General features: G+C 36.3%; 4 protein-coding genes across 4 annotated transcripts in view; 1 reads left to right on the top strand and 3 right to left on the bottom strand.

Annotated features, from left to right (window-relative positions):
* LOC144649957 (uncharacterized) overlaps positions 1 to 19,338 on the bottom strand; it is a 155,086-nt gene that overhangs the window by 54,266 nt on the left and 81,482 nt on the right. The gene's annotated exons all lie outside the window — the stretch shown is intronic.
* Positions 1 to 19,338, bottom strand: part of LOC144649989 (uncharacterized) — an 87,139-nt gene that overhangs the window by 25,874 nt on the left and 41,927 nt on the right. The gene's annotated exons all lie outside the window — the stretch shown is intronic.
* LOC144649992 (glycine cleavage system H protein-like) lies at positions 1,947 to 5,897 on the bottom strand. The gene is made up of 5 exons (XM_078509620.1): positions 5,731 to 5,897; positions 4,009 to 4,088; positions 3,639 to 3,702; positions 3,111 to 3,242; positions 1,947 to 2,272 (listed from the first exon to the last, which is right to left on the bottom strand). Exons 1-5 carry the CDS (start codon positions 5,861 to 5,863, stop codon positions 2,172 to 2,174), a joined length of 510 nt encoding a protein of 169 aa, XP_078365746.1. The 5' UTR covers positions 5,864 to 5,897; the 3' UTR covers positions 1,947 to 2,171.
* LOC144649946 (splicing factor 3B subunit 3-like) overlaps positions 5,930 to 19,338 on the top strand; it is a 32,382-nt gene continuing 18,973 nt past the window's right edge. Inside the window, exons 1-13 of the mRNA XM_078509535.1 lie at positions 5,930 to 6,110; positions 7,229 to 7,460; positions 8,672 to 8,748; positions 9,492 to 9,585; positions 13,455 to 13,627; positions 14,148 to 14,402; positions 14,898 to 14,960; positions 15,195 to 15,269; positions 16,817 to 16,920; positions 17,593 to 17,758; positions 18,447 to 18,542; positions 18,874 to 18,946; positions 19,122 to 19,273. Coding sequence (XP_078365661.1) covers positions 7,235 to 7,460; positions 8,672 to 8,748; positions 9,492 to 9,585; positions 13,455 to 13,627; positions 14,148 to 14,402; positions 14,898 to 14,960; positions 15,195 to 15,269; positions 16,817 to 16,920; positions 17,593 to 17,758; positions 18,447 to 18,542; positions 18,874 to 18,946; positions 19,122 to 19,273 — 1,554 coding nt within the window. The 5' untranslated portion in view covers positions 5,930 to 6,110; positions 7,229 to 7,234. The remainder of the gene's footprint in view (positions 6,111 to 7,228; positions 7,461 to 8,671; positions 8,749 to 9,491; positions 9,586 to 13,454; positions 13,628 to 14,147; positions 14,403 to 14,897; positions 14,961 to 15,194; positions 15,270 to 16,816; positions 16,921 to 17,592; positions 17,759 to 18,446; positions 18,543 to 18,873; positions 18,947 to 19,121; positions 19,274 to 19,338) is intronic.

The raw sequence follows: 19,338 nt of genomic DNA, 5'->3' as shown, positions 1-19,338 counted from the left end.
ATTTTTCTAAAAAACCCCACCCCTCTGGAAATTCCAACCTTTGAGACCCCCCCCACCACAGGAATTTGTAATTTCTTCTGTGGGGGGGGGGGGAGGATATGGACATTTTCTGGAACCACACACTTATCTTTCTAATTAAAGGAGCTGTCATGGAAACAAATCTTAAAAAAGGGCAAGTTTGTAGTTCGTAATCCTTCTTAACCTTCTTCAGTCGAAGCCACCCTTGATTATTTTTGTGTTTTTACTACTCTTTTGATGCTTTTCTTTGTTATGGAATTATTATAATTTGTGAGGTTTCCTTCACTTTGAAAGTAATCAGGAAAAATGACATGGAATGAAATGTCTTGACATTGCTTCTTTAAACACTGGATTCTAAATAGCTAGTAGAAAATGGAAAAAAAATTCTGAATCCCCTGAATGGAAACTTTGAGCAAATCATCGCCCGCACCACACATAAATTCACGGGAAATAGCACAAATCTAACCCTTGATTATTCTGGCTATCATTCTCAACCTTTCCCTGGGTGCTAGGTTATCTTTCCTTTTTTGTGTGGAAAACCCTCTCACAGACGACAGCTTTGAAGAAGAAAAAAACCCTCTGTCACCCAGGGAAGCTTAACCTAATCAAATGTTGTTATTACTGATTTCAACTGAGTGCAAAAGAACAACAATAAAGAACTTCTTTTGAAACAGATTCCACCGACTAAATCGAACCGTATAATATGTAAGAAATTTACAATAGTTTTTGTAATTGTTTATTACTATATTTAATAGATTACCCACAAAATTTAACTACTCTTAACCGCACAAGAACAAAGTCTCTGCAAGTCTATCACCCATCAGTTAAAATAAGTACATTAATTTTGTGCCTAGTGACTGTGTATTACTACTGTACCTGCCACCATTGTCAAACAAACACAATAAAGCTTCAACTTGAAGCAAGAGGAGAACAGAGAATCTCATTTTAATTATTGAAGAACTGTACTTGTACTGTATTTGCAACATGACTACTAGCAGTCCCGTTTTAGTCATTCAAGTGAGCAAAAACAAGCAAATGAGAAACAAACTGAAAAACTGGAGGAAAAAAACCCTTTTTCTTTTCTTCTTTAACCTGTTAACTGACCGGATTGTCGCATCCTAGTGAGATTTACTTGCTTTGCCCTTTTGACTGACTGAAAGAATGGTGTGTTAAAGGGGGACATACAGTCTGCAAACCACTATACTTTGATCTTGTAGACTGCAAATTGCTTTCGTTTTCTACAAAAGACCGAGACATTGCCGATAAAATTTCTTGGCTTCAAAAAACTGCTAGTTAAATATGAATGTACCTGAAAACTGACACTCAAAATTGGCTTAAACCGCCAGAGTATATATAATAGACCCTCTGAAGGAGGACAGCCGGTCCAGCTGTCTTATGGAAGTCAGAATGTTTAGTTTGGTTTGCAATGTTAACCTTTTGCTCACCTAGAGATAAGAGGGGGTCTCTGATAAGGTCAGCTACCTGACCCAACAAATTATCAGAAAACTGAAATGTGATTTGGTATTTACTACAATTCAAACATATCTGGAACATTGAGAGGTCCTGGTTACATAACTTGAGTCATAAAGCAACTACAATTTCTTGAGATGTCAATATCTCTCAATACATTACAGTGGTTTCAAGATTTTACCAACTCTAAAGGAAACGAAAAGTGGTTCAAGAAATCAGAGCCAAAACTACAGTGTTCTTCTAACAGAAGGGGAAATGCTATTTGTTTGAATTATCTGGAGGTTCCAGAAAACAAGGGTTCAAAAAATCAGGATTCCACAAAAGATCACAACTAGAGCAAAGAAACAGTACATAGATAAAGGGTGGCAAGAAAATGTCAAATACAAAGGTCATAAAAAAGGTACAGAAACCATAAAATCCTTGTTATTATTTTCCAGTAACAAATTGATCATCCTTGCTTATACAAAGTCAACAATAATTTATTATGTTAATAAATTAAAGTAATTGATTGTGTTACATGTACACTGGCTGATTACAAACCATTATACTAATGTTGTGAGTAAATAGACTGACACCAGATAATTTGTGTACACATTTTGTTCATTTTGTTATTCACAGTAGAAGAATAATATGATAAAAATTGTTCAAACCAATTTAGTTATTGGTTATTGTTTTATTTAGATTCAATGTTCTTCATCCTTGACTTCAGGTAGTTCATGGTATTGCTCTTCAGACAAGAGATCGCCTGGCAGATCATCTTCCAGCTTGATCTTGATTAGCCAACCTGTAAACAGAGGACAAAATGAAATTATTACATTCAGCATGATGATATTTTGACCTCACATTACTATCTCCATCCTTTACCTGTTAGGTTACCCTTGTCAAGAATAAGTGGAGATGAAAATGCAAATCAATAACAATTATTGGATGAGGTTAAGCAAAATACATGTATCATAACTTGTCGGTGGTGAGCAGATAAATTACTTCCTGAAGCAAATAATCAATCTTCAAGACATGCACTGATTTAATGTACCACAATATTTTATGATAACTGAGTTCAACAATAATGTTATATCATTCCATCGCTGAGCCTGTTATTGGCCTAGTACAAATTTAAAATCATTCCTCCAACAACTGACTGGAAAGAAAGCTGCTATTTTTCTGGAAAGTAGACACAACTACAAATGAGCGAAACATTATTTGCAGCAAAATTACTGGCAGATGCTAAAGAGATTTGTTTTCCTTATGCCATCAGACTGATAGTGAACGATTATTGTTGCCTTATGGTGCTCCATTACATGTACACGTACATGTAATGAATAAAACACACAAAAGAAATTGTTATTATATTGTGTGGCTCTACTAGCTATTCTTAATAAACTGACGCTGTAGTACATGTACTTATTCTTTTACTAGTATAAATGACAAATCAGTAATTAATCACTTCTTTCCAAATACATTTTTTAAGTTTCTTTTTACACAGTGTTTTTCTTTCCTTTGTATACATATTCTTTAATTTGTTTATAGTGCCAAGTGCATAGCAGAGAAGAGCTACATCATGGATCTGACATCTGGAATGTGTTTTAACCTTACCTACATATTTGTAACACGCGTGTACCTACCTTCACCATAAGGATCTTTATTCACTAACTCTGGTTCGCTTTCTAAGGTGCTGTTAATTTCATGAACCATCCCTGAAACTGGTGCGTAGATATCTGCTGCAGCTTTGACGCTTTCCAATGCCCCAAAATTGTCTAAGAACAAATTTACATACACAGTGCAATGAGTTTTATACCAGTTAACAGAAACAGTTACACAAGTTTTGAACCACTTGTTATGGGTACATGTACTATGAAACTACAGCATAAACAACCTTTATTATCAAATTAATGTTTCAGTAATTATTATACAATGAGGACTTAATCTCTGTTTTGTAAGCTGCATATAAAACTGGAAATTTTGTCACCTGTTCCGAGGGCAGTCTCAAAGGCAAAAAGGAACTGATACTCAACGTACATTGTTTCAGACTAAAATTTTATACAGAATAAAGTGAAGGGATGTAAAAAATACGAAAATTAAAATAACAAATTTAATTTTATATTTTATTAATGTTTTTTGTCAAGTCAGAGACAGTTTCCAATGTTTCTTACCTCCTTCTGAAACATTATCCCCAGTATCAGGAAGTTGAACATATACAATATCTCCTAATTGTCGCTAGAAGTAAAAAAGAAACAAAAGTACATGTACATGCACCGTTTAATCTACTTCACACTGTTTAAAATGTTTCTTAGTGGCAGACAGGGATTTAAATAAAAATTGAAACAGGCATCTGGTTGGTAGAGCAAGTGACCATTTTAAGAATCTTTGAATTTTTTTTTAATTAGGTACAGTTTTGTAATCCAATTTAGGGAAAAAGTAGCTGACTTCTCTGAGTGAAGTAGAGTAGTAGCTAAAGCTTTCCATCAGGCCATTGGTGATTGTAAGCACACAGGGCAAACAAGACAAACTGGCTAGACTTACCTGGGCATAATCAGTTACTCCTACTGTTCCAATTCCATTTTCTACACTTATCCATTCATGCTTTTCTGTGTATTTTCTCTCTAAAATTCAATAGCAAAAAAGTATTCTATGTGACTGGTGAATTTACAATCCACGCCATAATTCCTTGGGATGCTCATTTTAACAACTAAATATTATGTGACATTCTGTTACAAATTCTCAGAAATGGATAATTGAATCCCCTTTTCCCCCAAACCAATGTTGCAACATAGACTGCAACAGAAGGCGTTGTATTTTCAAGGTACACAGCATTGTAATAGGGGGGTAATTGCTGATATTTTTCCCTGTTTTAAGTGTAAAAAATGACAAGTGTCCCAAGATTATTTTGTAGCATGGATTGCAGTTACCTATTGTAAATATGTTCTGATGTTTGTTTCAAATTTTCTGTCTAAGGTGGCCTGCAGGTTTTTTATTGTTCTGACAGGTCCCTTTTTTAAACACATTTTTGAAAACGAAAACATTCAGCGATTTCTTAAAATTTTTTAAGCCTAACAAAAGAACCATAAAATGATGTCAAAAATTGTGACGATCAAGCAAGATTAGCTCAAGTTATGAGTAATTTTCTGAAGTCTTCTTATTTAATAAAACGTGATTATTTTTAATTTTCCGTGGTGATTTTTTTGCATTGATCTCAAACAAGTTGGCAAACAGTTAAAGTTCACTCACAGCAAGTTACAAGATAATCCTTACCATAGATTTTACAAAATAGTGCTTTCTTAATTTTGCTCCTGAACTGCTCTATTATTCTGTCCGCCTCGACTGCTGCATATATGTGACAGCTATCATGACAGAATATCCACCCCTTTTGAGGGTTATGTCACTTAACACTTGTAAAAGATTGAAAGATCAGAGATTTGTAACATCAAATCTTAGCAATCAATAAAGTTGGAGGATTTTATGCGGAAAAATTGAGAAAATCTAACAATTGATATAATTGCAACTGTCGATATGTTTTGTATTCTTTTCATGCTATTGCTAGAGTACGATTAATTTCAAAGGTTCATGCCAAGTTTCAGTGTTTTTTATTCCTACAGTTTGAAGAATTTTAGATGGAAAGTCAGGATCTTTGCCTCAGGTTGCTCAACGCTTTGCAAACCTGCAAAGCCATACCCACTGCTCGCCCATAAGACGAGCAGCTCATTCATTTGGCTGTTCTTTTTTAAAAGAATGCCATACTATCTTGCTATAAATGTGAAATGCAATGGTATAAGACAGGATTAAAAGTTATCAAAAGAATGTGCTGAGCTTTTTGATGGCCATCAGATCGGTGTTTGACTCTGCTTGTACAGTATAAACGTACCAATAAATTTAAAACCACGCGAAAATTCAGACATTTCGATCGAAATATCTGAATGAACCGATTTGGGAGAGCTAGAATGTCTAGAATAGAAAAACACGTCTGCGTGGAAACATTCGATCAGGCCGGCGGGACTGCGGAGCAAATCAAGTTAGTTACACCTAAGATGAGTTTATGTAATAATGTATGCCTGCTTATGTTTATAAAAAGACAGTCGAACTTCTAGAGGTTAAACGTCTTACATTGAGGAATTAAGATTGCAATTGACTACAAAACCCCGGCCCTTAATTGCCTCGATCGAAACTTTCCACGTTGACCGTACGTCCCGGGTAATATTTTTGCGCAATATCGATCATGGCGTAGGGATACGATTTGTATGACTTTACCTGCTAAAAGCTGCCTTGCAACGTGCAGAAGCCGTTTACTTTGAAAGTTGGAACTGCACAGCACTGCTCTCTTCGAGGATAAATTGCAAAGTTGAGGCAAAATTGCAGAAGCTCTCCTCACAAGACCCGCCATGCTCCCAGTAATGTTACGACTCGCTCGAGCGGCACTGGGTTCCAGTTTTATAGAGGACCTGTCTGCGCATGACTGCACGTGCGTCAAACGTTAATGGCGGCTTTCTTCTAAACTTTGTGGTTGTTTATTCCTTGTGAAAAATTTTCCAGGATCTGAAGTCGTTAAAGTTCATGTTTTGGGATAGCCTTGGTGGGAATATCTTCTAAAAGCTGTAGGTGTATTCATTTCAAACTGTGAACGCAAAAAAGTAAGTATATCGGCATAGTATTTTCTCCTGTACTTGTTGGCGATGGAATTGGAACGATTTTATAAGCTACAGCTCACCTAACGTGTACTTTCATTTGTTTTTTAAGAATACACGTAACTTAAAGTTGATAGTAGATAGAATGAATTCTTAAAAACCTTTTAAAGCTTTATAAGCGTCATTATAACAAGGACATACGTGATAAATACGAAGGAAAAACACCAAGAAGAAACTTGGCAGAGAAAATAATTGATCTGTCAGATTGTTCTTTGTCAGATGCATGTATTGAGCTTTCTGCTTTCACAACTCCCCTTTGTTTCCATTAAATTATTGATCATGATAATATGGTGAGTTATAAGATGAAATTATGATCATACAGTATAATATATGATCAAATTTTGATGATCATATATTACACCTTATTAAAAACTAGCAATGGTATATTGAAATTCCTGAGTTTTAATTGGCAAACAGATTATTCCACTTGCGCTTGTTGGATATGAGATTGTTATAGCCAACTTGGCGCTACACGCTAGTTGGCTATCTACCATCTTATATCCACCGGGCTCATGGAATAATTGTTAAATATATGATTTATAATTATGACTCACAGCAACTTAGTTAGGCCTGGCTCACACTAGCGACATAATGACACAACGGCAAGGTCACACAAATGCAAAAAACACCTCACGTTGATGTTTTATGTCACCAGTGTAAACAACATGTCATAACATAACGATATAGCTGGAACATAATGATAATTATAATAACTTTATTTATCCTGGTAGACTGGTCAGTCAATCAAAGATAGAGATTGACTGGTATCAATTGGTGACCAGTATATAATAAACATAACGACATAAGAAAAGAACAGAACTTTTCTTTATGTCGTTATGTCCATATCGTTATGTCATAATCTCGCTAGTGTGAACCAGGCCTTACATGATAATCATAATTAGTCAAATTTTCCAGTTTATTTGATACTTAGGTATATATAATTATGATATATACATGTACATGTAACCATATTGGTAAGTACACTGTATGTATTTACATCCTATCCTCTTCTTCTTATGACTGTTACCAGTATAGAACATTATAGTATACCCATTTTCTTCTAGGCCACCATGCATCTGTACGCACTAACTCTCCAGAAAGCATCAAGCATCAATCATGCAATACATGGCAACTTCTCTGGCTCCAAACAACAAGAGATTGTCATCAGCAGAGGAAAGATCATTGAACTTCTTCGTCCTGACCCAAACACTGGTAAAGTGTTTCCATTGTTAGCCATGGAAATGTTTGGTGTTATACGAGATCTTATTGCATTTAAACTCACTGGAGGGACAAAAGGTAAGATGCTATTGATATATATGCACAGTACATGTGGCTTGCTAAAATGCTCCTATATGTAACTTAAAAAAATACTGTATTTACTTGATTAAATGCCAACATCAAATAAATAAAACTGCTGGAGCGATCTGTGTCATGCTTTGTCGATCCTCCTCGCGCCCCCCCCCCCGTCTCTCGTGCGTCGCGCTCTCTCGACGGTTCCTCCTGGGGCCGTGCGCCCTGGGAGGGCGCTCTGTGTGTCGGGAGGAATTTCCAGCAGTCTTTGTCGCGCTCCTGTTTCTGCCTGATGTGTCGTCATTCTCGTGTTTCGCGAGTATTTCCGTCGGCGTGCCTCCCGCGATCAGCTGCCCTCAATTAAATGCTGCAGATGGAAGCAAAACAACCAATAAACGCTGCCCTCAACTAAACAGCACACTCAATCAGAAGAATGCAGCATTTATCCAAGGATTATAAGAAAAAAAAACAAGCAAGTTTGGTTTTTTGTACGGTACAACTCGGTAATCTACATCATCCTAGCTTGGACAATTACAATTCTATCTCAGCAAAAAAGCGAGGCATTGGAACTTTACACATGTTTCTGTTTTACGTAATATTTAAAAATGATAAAGGTGAAAGTATAAAAAATTATGTCATGAGTGTGGGACAAAGAAAAAATCTGAGTCCTCAACAGGAATCGAACCAATGGCCTCCCGAATACCGGTTGGGTGCTCTAACCAACCAAGCACAAGAGACTCGGTTCATATGTGACATGCATGTTGCATACTGCTAGGATCAGCAATGTGGAAAGGCATGAAATGTGTGATAAATAATAAAGACGTAATAAAGATGCTTTACTGTAATATTGTTTTCAGTGATTTACGAAATATGACTTTGAAATAAACACCACCCTTGAGTAAATACTGTAACATTCACTATCAAACATTATTTAAAAAAAGCACTTTGTTGACTCTGTGAGATGCTCAAAACTAAACCTACAATGATGTAGTACTGTTTTTTAACTGCCTTTTTTTAAAGATACATGTACACTGTACATGTAGGTGGACAGCTCCCACAGGTAGTCACTTGGTCAAACAATCTATTTTTCAACTTACATATAAGCAGACACCTCTCCCATTTAAAATGGATAGTTTTCCTGGTCCCAGTAGTGTTTGGTTCCTGCGAGGTTTGACTTTTTAAAATAGTAAAGTGACATGCTGCTATTATGATTGCAGATTATGTAGTGGTTGGAAGTGATTCTGGAAGAATTGTCATCCTCGAATACATTCCTTCTAAGAACACTTTTGAGAAGGTAATATTAATAATAAATTAAACATTATGTTGTTTTTCATTTTATTTTTGGTTAACTTTGAACTTTTTCACATTAGGTTTATTTCAATTCTCCTTTTATTATCTAATATTTATTATCTTTTTCAGACAGAGAGAATTTAAAAATCAAACTGGTTTGGGAAATTTCAAACCAAAAACAAATTTAAGATACAACATAATACTATGTACATTGCACTCTGTACTATTTTATTGTATCCTGCTTTTGTATGTATTTCTTTTTGTGTGTCACAAATATAAAAATTTAATTAAATAAAAAAGTAAATACCTGTCCCTGCAGTGGACTTGCATCCATCTTTGTCTATACTGAGCAGCATGACAAAAAATAAGTATTAACATATCCTGCCATTTGCAAAGGTTAAAAGTCCCTTCCATGCTTAATCTACTGGTATTTACATACATGTACAGCAACCCAGTAAAAACCACTACTGATTCCAATAGATTTCATGGTGAAATTGACATGATCAGGACTAGAGAATCAGACCCTCGTGTATAATGCAACCTTAAAAGGTGCCAAATATGACTTTCTCATCTGAGCTCTTCAGTCTTTTCACCCAGAAAATGTGTGTAGAATGAAGACCATGTAGCCACATTGAAACCTCAATGGAAGTCTTTTTTTATAATTTTGACTGTCTATAATATAGAAGTTACGTTGAAGGTTAAAGCTGTGACTCTTAAGTTTGTTTACATTATTTCTTCTCTATACAGATTCATCAAGAAACCTTTGGTAAAAGTGGTTGTCGACGTATTGTTCCTGGCCAGTACTTGTCTGTTGATCCCAAAGGGCGAGCTATAATGATTGGTAAACAAATTTCAAATTATTATTTCAAAGTTATTAGAAAACGAATGTCCTTGTGAAATGCATACTGTACTCTGCCTACAGTACCGCTCAAATGTAAGTTGACAGTCCCTCCAGCCTCGATCCTCGAGACTCGAGACTCGATCCTCGAGCCTCGAGACTCGATCCTCGAAACTCGAAAATTTCGAGTTTCGAGTCTCGAGGCTCGAGGATCGAGTCTCGAGTCGAGAAAAATAATGAGCTTGTCGCTTGAATGATTCCTCGAGAATAAAATTGCTCAAGCGGGCCGCACTCTCGAGTGTTGTACTATACTATGGTCGAAGCCAGCGTGCCGGCTACTCATCTCTGCTGTAACAACGCACGCTTGGTCGTTTAATATTTCGAACCGTCCCAAAAAGTTCGAAATAGGAGCTCGAAACCGTCGATAGTGAATGAATTGAGGGCAAATCGAACCAGAAGTAACCGAGTTGGAGTTGAAGTGCGGTCCCGCCAAATCAACATGGACAAATACAACCTGCGTTCAGGCGATCTTAGGACAAACATGAAGCAAGTGTGCAATGTCACGCATACGATTGTTTGTGCTATGATTTAGGATACAAATATTAAACCTTAAAGTTCACTCTTTCATTTAGTTTTCTTTTGAAAAACGCAGTTACGTGTGTATGAAAGAATCTAAATCGGATACTTGCGTGCGGGCATTGTGTTACATTTATTTACGCTGGAGTTTATTCGAAAGGGTTCAAATTACTTTTGACATATGCAAATTTTGCCAACTTTTATAACTGCGCCGCTTCAAAAATCAAAATTTGTATAACTTCTCTAAAGCTGTAATAATAATTAACGCCGATATCTGTGTCATAAATGAAGACAAGTTTCATTCAAGAAGAATTTAGGTTTTAAGAATTTTATGCCAAATTCACAAAAAATAAAACACGCTCATTTCAAGCTAGACGCGATGGCGCGACACAAGTCTGTCTTGCCATTTATTTACACGGAAGGTTTCACGGCTTCGATGTTTTTCACGTGGAATGTTTCGTTTGCCGTCTACAGAATTTTTACAACTCAAATTTAAAAACCGGTTTTATTTACGAAAACTCTTGTCTGAAATTCAGTAGCGACCAGAAAGAGACGTCTGGAATTCAGGCGTCTGAAACTTGTTTGCGCGATTTTGTCGGTGCTATTCTACGGCTCAGCTTACAAGATTCGTGGCATTTACATCGTTTCGCATCGAATGCTTCAGATGCTGAATTACAGAACATTTTGTGAAAGAAATTAAATTTGTAGTTTTATTTGCGAAAACTCAGGATGAACTTGTAAACCAATAACTGAAATATCTTCGTGGTTGAAAACATGCACTTACGCCAGGCGTAGTCAATCGATAGAAATCGATATCGGAAATCAATCGATACAATCGATATTACTCGATATCAATCACTGATTGATATCGATTGATATCGGTAATCGATAACAATCGAACTCACAAAAAAATTTCTTTATCGATTGTTATCGATTGATAAAATCGATAACAATCGATAGCAATCGACAGCAATCGATAAAATCACTAAACCCAAAAAGTCCCTTAAGAAATATTCCTCTCAAATATGTTACATGCTGTTACTACCTAGTAAAAGTAAACGATACGAGATTAGCGTTTAAGTGATAAACATTTTATTATTCAGATTATTTGGAGTATCTAGTCCTGCCGGAGTCTGTGCAGAAAATTATGTTTACCATCAGGTGATCCTCTTGGTTTGTGTTTCTAAAATATTTTAACTTGTCCAGCCATCCCAGCGCTCTCAATTGCATCTTGGATCTCCTTCATAGCGTTCTCGCGTAGATGAAAATCCAACATGATCCTACTACTGGATTACTTTTTATTTCTTGCTTACTCTGCGATTTATTATGATTACCGGTACGCTTCTTTCTTAATGCAATTAACTGAAATCATAAAAACACTGATTCTTTTGTTTATTTTGCTTCATATTTATGGCGTTGCTATAGCGAGACTAGAGGGTTGCACACCGCTACTTCGGCCGCAGCACCTTGTTCTTCTTTGAAACGCGCTGATAAAGATGTTATGTTACTGTTACTGTTCTTGTTATTTTAGTATCAGCTTGTTGGTATTTGCAGTCGCATATCCACGATTAAATGACCCAATAAAACTATAAAAACAACATCCTGTCAATGTTTATCTTGTAGAGATTGTCAAAAATAGTTTCCGATAAAAATCGATGACAATCGATAACAATCGATAAAACAATCCTTATCGATTTCCATCGGAAATCGATATCAATCGAACTCACAACTTTTTTTCTTTATCGATTCCTATCGAGTGGTATCGGAAATCGATATCAATCTTCGATTGATATCGATTGCTACTGATAGTTATCGATTATCGGTTTATCGATTGACTATGCCTGGACTTACGGCGGGTTGACAAGGGAGAGCACAAGTTTGAACTACACGTTCTTTTCACGTCCTTTTCTAAATTTAAGTCGTCGATCACGGCTTTCAAGGACGAGTTTGTGTCAGTACTTTTAGGTAAGTAAACAGAATTACGATCGGCGCGAATATATCGTACTGTCGAATGTTACGTGTCGGGGAAGGTGTATATACCTGATTGAAAAATCGTTGACCCATGAAAAGCATAAACCATGAACGATGGGACCCAAATGTTTACTGGGAAATCGGAAAAAATAATCGTCGTCTGTGACAGAATGAACATTATAATAAAACTGGTTGCAAAAATCATCCTTTAAGGTACTCAAAGAAAGAAAATACCTTGATTATCAATAAAAGAAACGTTACTAGGCTTTCCAAGGCTTTGCACCCAGACGCCAGTTGGTCATATCGTTCATGGTTTATGCTTTTCACAGGGTCAACGTTTCTTCAATTAGGTATATTTCATGCGCTGAATGTGGACGCGATACACTTCTACATGAGGTGCGAGCGGCTTTTATTCTTTCCTCGAGAAATAAATCGTTTCCTCGAAAGCCTTTCGAGTTATGAATATGCGAGACCGCCTTGTTTCTCGATCCTCGAGACTCGATCCTCGAGACTCGAGTCTCGAGGATCGAGTCTCGAGGATCGAGTCGAGACTGTCAACTTACATTTGAGCGGTACTGTACAAAAAAGTCATGTATTTCAGTGTAACCCTTTTTTTACCGTGAAATGCATTTATTGGTCCTAGCCAGAATCTGAACGGTATTGCCTGCTTTCTTACTATTGAATGATACATAATGTTCAAATTTAAAATGAACTTCAGGTCAAAGTGATTTGAAACTAGTCTGCAACCCTCCAAGTTTTTTTTTTTCCTTAGTGGCCATTTGGCCACTGACTACTCAGGTTTGTTCGCCAGTGAAACATTTTAGTCGCTAAATTAAGCTTACACTTTTAATCCTTCTTCTCAATTTTAGTCGCCAGGCTGGTGACTTTGGTTCCAATTTAGTCGCCAGCTCCAAAATTTTAGTCGCCATGGCGACTAAAATGGTCTTAACTTGGAGGGTTGGTTTGTTGTGTATTTTTCCTTGTTTAAGGATTATGGTGATGAATCTGGAATAAAGGAAAACAAAGATCATTCCAGTTTGAAACCTTTTTTACCTGAAATTCGTTTTGAACTACAACATTACAAATACCGGGACTTTAATCTACATCTACATGTACTTAGTGCTTTGTTTTTTAAATAATTGCTTTTAGTCTATTGGACAAAGTGCTTCTACAATATATATAATAAACATTATAATCAACATGTAGTGATTTAAATTTATTTAATACTTGGATTAAAATTTTTCAAACCAGTTTGATTTTTATTTCCTTTATTTCAAAATATGATAATGAACATAAGACAATAAAAAATTGTTGCTTTCTCATAGGTGCTGTGGAAAAACAGAAGTTAGTTTATATCCTGAACCGAGATGCAGCAGCTCGCCTGACAATTTCATCTCCACTTGAAGCTCACAAGTCTCACACCTTGGTCTATCATACAGTGGGTGTGGACGTCGGCTTTGAAAATCCAATGTTTGCTTGCTTGGAGATGGATTATGAGGTATTACTTTAAACAGAATAGAAGAAACACAAATGTATATAATTTGCTTACTTTTTTCAACCCTTTGGAACTTTTGTTTCCTTTTTCTGCACGTTCAATGGGTAGAAGTGTTTGATCCATAGCATTGGAATGCATTATTTTTTATTTGTACATCTTCATGTAAAATTTCCAGCCCCTTCTCATCTTGAGACTTGCAATACACAATTGCATGAATAGGTTACATTCTGTTCTTGAAAGAGTTCTTGTTTGTCTGTGTAAACTATAAATTCTAATTAGAAATACAGTTAATGATGAAAACAAGGGAAAAAACAAATGAATGTTGTAGTTGGTGTCTTGGCACCACTTTTAAGTAAAATGTAACAGACAACACTGGTGATTATTTTAGCTACAAAATAAATATAACAATTATATTCAATTTAAATTACATTTTCAAGTTTTTACATGATGATGATGCTGAAACACCCCCATTTTTTGCTTTTTTTCATTATTAAATTAAATCATGAATTGTGATTTCTTACAGGATGCTGATAGTGATCCAACAGGAGAAGCCGTACATACGACTCAACAAACTCTGACATTCTATGAGTTAGATCTGGGCTTGAACCATGTGGTGCGTAAATACAGTGAACCTCTGGAAGAACATGGAAACTTCCTTATTCCTGTCCCTGGAGGAAATGACGGCCCAAGTGGAGTACTGGTCTGCTCTGAAAACTACATCACTTACAAAAACTTTGGAGATCAAGCAGATATACGAATGCCCATTCCAAGACGAAAGGTTTGTAAATCTTACAGATTAAAGTAATCCAGAAAAAAAATGATGTTGAATACTAGTATTTCTCCCTTTGTAAAATTTCATTTGTTACCCACCCAACAGATGTACATTATGTACGTCATGTAGTTCATTACAAACTACATGATAGTACACAATATAATTATTGATTGAACAGATATGGTAGTACAAATAAGATCATTAAAAAACAGGAGTACCGTGTAAGTGTAAACTGATAATTAACAGGAAGGCTATAGAAGTGGGGAAGTTTGTTGGAGAGTTTTTGGTTTTGGCTAGTAAAGTATGACATGTCACTAGCCAATGAACCAGTGAGTTAAAAAGTTAGTCTCGAGCCCTGAATAAGAAAAAGCAGGTTAAATTAATGTTTTAATTGTACCTCATGCGATCAGGAATGTCTTGCATAACATTGATATATTTTTTATTTTACACATTGATTTTTATGAGTAAATTATTATTGCTTTTTTTATTTGATATTTTTAGTATGATCTTGATGACCCAGAACGAGGAATGATTTTTGTTTGCAGTGCTACTCACAAGACAAAGGTATAATACATACATGTACAGATTAAGATTTGCTTTTAGATACTTCATTATGAAGTATACTGTGTTTGCCTGTCCAAGTTGAAAATGTTCATTCCATTGTCTGATAATACATGTTATAAGCCTGTTCTTGACTGCAGTAGTGAAGGCCACAGAAAATACACTGTTCATTATTGTTCTAAGCGTATGTTTTTGTATGTAACTGACTTTAAATAAGGGAATGATTTTCTTCTCTAGTCTATGTTCTTCTTCTTGGTGCAAACAGAACAGGGTGACCTTTTTAAAATTACCATGGAAGTTGATGAGGACATGGTGAGTAAAAGAATAATTGCATTTAAAGCAGTTCTGCAGGGAGTAAATATTAAATAAATAAACTTGCAAAAACCACAAACCACAACATCGCACCTTACAGTAGTTATTCAATGGTTTTACAGATACATGTACATGTAATACTTAAAGCAATAGACCGCACTTTCTAGGGCTTTACTGGTGTAATAAAACCACGCAAGATGTTGGGAGAACACGAGAAAAGCTTGTAAATCACAAGCCATCAGGTAAGTGATTTACAAGCTTTTTAAGTAAAGCCCTAGAAAGTGCAGTTTATTGCTTTTAAAAAATTACTATAAAATAGAAATCGTTCATCAATGAAATAGGATTCTATTTTATTTTTGTGATCGAAGTTTTATTCTTAACAAGTTCATTGGATGATGCTGTAAACCAATCACAGCAGCTGAAAGAATAATTAAAAACAGAGGTTCAGCTCCACACACAAAATTCACGGATTTGACCAAATGATGCAATAGTGGAATAATAATTTTATTTGTCTCAGTACCGTAAAGTTCCGTGTATAAGCCGCACCCATAGATAAGCCGCACCCCCGATTTGGAAGCTCAAATTTTGGAAAAAAAAATATACAGACCATAAAGTTTGAAGTTCAAGTGAAGTTCTATTGGTAAACAAACAAGGGCAAACAAGCACAGTTTCAAAACACTGACACGGTGGTTGTTGCAATGTTTAATATCAATTGAGACTTACGAAAGCTAAATGTCATACCTCCTTTTTAGTTTGAGTTCACAATATCTTAAACTTGGATGCTCTCTTGATAGCATTTTTTCGAGATTATCACTTCTAAACACTCCTGAAACACTTGAAATTCGTTCGAATCGTTCGCGAATGATGAATGCTTAGTAGCCAAGCTCTGAATTGTAGAGAGGAGTCTGGGCATTAAAAACAAACATGGCGGCATTTTCTTCGGAAGAAACCATGCTTTTATTTCAAGATTCTTGGAAATTGCTACCCGCAACAGGATCAAAACTTCATGCAGAATAAGAGTTTGTTAAGGTCAATAAAAAACCGAAGCGGTCGGCAATTTGCCTTGTGTGTATTTGCGTTTATCTTGGTGCCTTCTCGCACGTGGCGGAAAGACATGATTCGAAGTGACTGGCACGCTTCACTGCAAACAGCTTTGCAGAGGAACTAAAAGGTAGTGAACAACAACAAAGTTTTCATGACGTCTTGAGAAGTTTTTTATGAATATTAATTAGGCCTTTGAGAACTCCAACCAGAGATGTTTCCGTAGATAAGCCGCACCCCCGATTTTTGACTTGAATTTAGAGGGAAAAGGTGCAGCTTATACACGGAACTTTACGGTAAACAATAAGCATTCTACTGCATAAATTATTAATTTTAGTACGTAATGAATATAAACTTTTTCTTTAATTTTTGTCAGTCTTACTGAGAAATTATTGACAGGTAGAAATACTCTGCCATAATAATTGGTTGTACTCATGCTAGTAGTTTAGATTTAACAGTACATCTACATGTAATACAATGTCTGTACTTTATTTTATTTTTTTCAGGTAACAGAAATCCGCATGAAGTATTTTGACACTGTTCCTGTAGCTACTGCCATGTGTGTTTTGAAGACAGGTTTTCTTTTCTGTGCGTCAGAATTTGGAAACCAGTAAGTACAGTGTATATTAATTTATTAAAAACTATCAATGGTATATTGCAATTCCTGCATTTTGATTGGTTAACAGTCAATGGTGTATGAGCTCATTTTCCATTGACAACAAATATGGTAGCCAAAACGCGTGAACAAAAACAGCTGGGGAGCTTAAATATTGCAGTTCTTTGGGCGTTTTTAATAAAACAATTATTCCACTCGCACTTGTTGGATATGACATCATTATAGCCAACTCGGAGCTACGCGCCTTGTTGGCTATCTACCATCTCATATCCAAGGCGCGCTTGTGGAATAATATTGTTAAGTATACCTTTATGTACAGGTACTGTAATTGTTCAATTTAACGTCCCAGTTCCAATAACACCCCTCCCCACACCCCACCCCACCAAATTATGTAGAACAAGAGCAACCATACATGGTTTTGTACATTGTAAGATCAGCTCTAAACATTCAATGTATACTGGTCGAATAGCTCTGACAGCACAATTAAGGGTTAATGCTACATGTTAAGCAACCATTTTCTTTTTTACAGGTACAGCATACTTAAACAACATAATGACATTAATTTACTCTGAAACAAGACTTTTAATTTGAGAATGTTACTTTATAAACTGTACCACTTAATTGTTCTATAATTCTTTGTCTAAATGAATCTCGCCCATATTTCAGCTACTTGTATCAGATTGCACATCTTGGTGACGATGATGACGAGCCTGAGTTCTCCAGTGCAATGGAACTGGAGGAGGGGACCACTTTCTTCTTTTCTCCTAGAGGCCTCAAGAATTTAGTGCTTGTGGATGAGATGGAGAGTTTGGCTCCTATAATGTCATGTCAGGTACTCGTACTGACTTTCATATTACATGAGAAAAGTACAAGATTGAATTAGCACTCACTGTCAGCTTTACATTATCAAGAGAGAACATGTATTGTGTAATGTACTTTGCTGACATTGAGCACAGATTGCACTTCAACCCTCATGTCCCATGCTGATGAAGTTAATTCCAGTTAAATATCAGTGATGTGAAGCAACTAGGACAATTCCTCCTCCTGCTACATTGGATGCTATTCCCCAGCATTATTTTAAAGGTCAGGTTGCCTCACCAGTTTGTCAGCCACCATGAATTTATTGTCTTCTGGGGCACGTTTTTCAAAGCCCCAGAAACTTTTTGGCCCCACAAAGTCATTTTTAGTTATCTGTATCTTAAAAGCAGAGAAGGGTATAGGCCTAAACTTTTGTATGAGGCAACATCTGTTCATATTAAAAATATCATGAAATAAAACTGTTACAGCTCTGTAATCACAAGGTTTGAGATTTTGCTGTGGCTTTTCTGGTGTGAAAACTTTTCAGGACCTTTGAGAAATGGGCCCCTGTGACAAGAAAGGCACTGTGAAAGAAAAGACATTCATGCCATTCCAGAGAACAGATTGTGTTCAATGTCAGGTCACGGTGTTTCCCATCAGCATCCTGATAACAATGTGAAAGATCTATCCTTTAATGAGTTGTGACTTTTAACCTTCTTTAGATTGCTGATTTGGCTAATGAAGACACCCCTCAGCTGTACGCTGCCTGTGGTAGGGGACCTCGCTCATCCATGAGGGTCTTGAGGCATGGTCTGGAGGTAAGAAGTAAACCTTACAGGTATTTTATAAAGCAAACAACTCATCCTTTTCAAGTTCATTGATGAACAAACCTTTAGGTCTGATGGGCATAACATTGGGTAGACACACATGTACTTGTACGTGTGGCACATGACTGCATTCTTCTTTACATGTACTATTATGCCTGCACCCGGTTGTTCAAAGGGTGAATAACGCTATCCACAGGATAAATCACTCTCCAGTGGATGTGTCGATAGTGTTTTATCGAACAGCATTATACATCTTTTGAGGAACCAGGGCCTACTGTATATTTTACATTGCTTTATATGCCGCATGTTTCTGATACTTTAGGTCTCTGAAATGGCCGTGTCAGAGCTACCAGGTAATCCCAATGCTGTTTGGACAGTCAAAACGCATTCACAAGGTGAGTTTTCTCAAAAATAATCAGGTTACTTTTAATAATGAAAGTCTTGACAGTGACAGTGCAAATGTTTGTAAGGGAGGCCTATTCATTTAGTTACCATCAGGCATCTATTTCCATCTCTTCTTCTGATATCAAGCTGTTGTGTTTGTATACTTATTTTGTGCTTTCTTTACAGATGAGTTTGATTCGTACATTGTGGTGTCCTTCATTAACGCTACTTTGGTATTGTCTATTGGAGAAACAGTTGAAGAAGTCACTGACAGCGGTTTTCTCGGCACCACACCCACACTGTCCTGTTCACAGCTAGGCGAGGAGGCTCTGCTACAGGTAGTTACAATTTAATTCCCAACAGTATTAACTTCTAATTTTGTACTGCACTATTTTGAACAAAT

Source organism: Oculina patagonica, chromosome 4 (assembly GCF_052425735.1).
Source record: "Oculina patagonica isolate OP01 chromosome 4, crgOcupat, whole genome shotgun sequence".
NCBI classification, from domain to species: domain Eukaryota; kingdom Metazoa; phylum Cnidaria; class Anthozoa; order Scleractinia; family Oculinidae; genus Oculina; species Oculina patagonica.
Note: the sequence above shows the minus strand (reverse complement) of the source record. Positions and strands in the feature narration are given on the sequence as shown.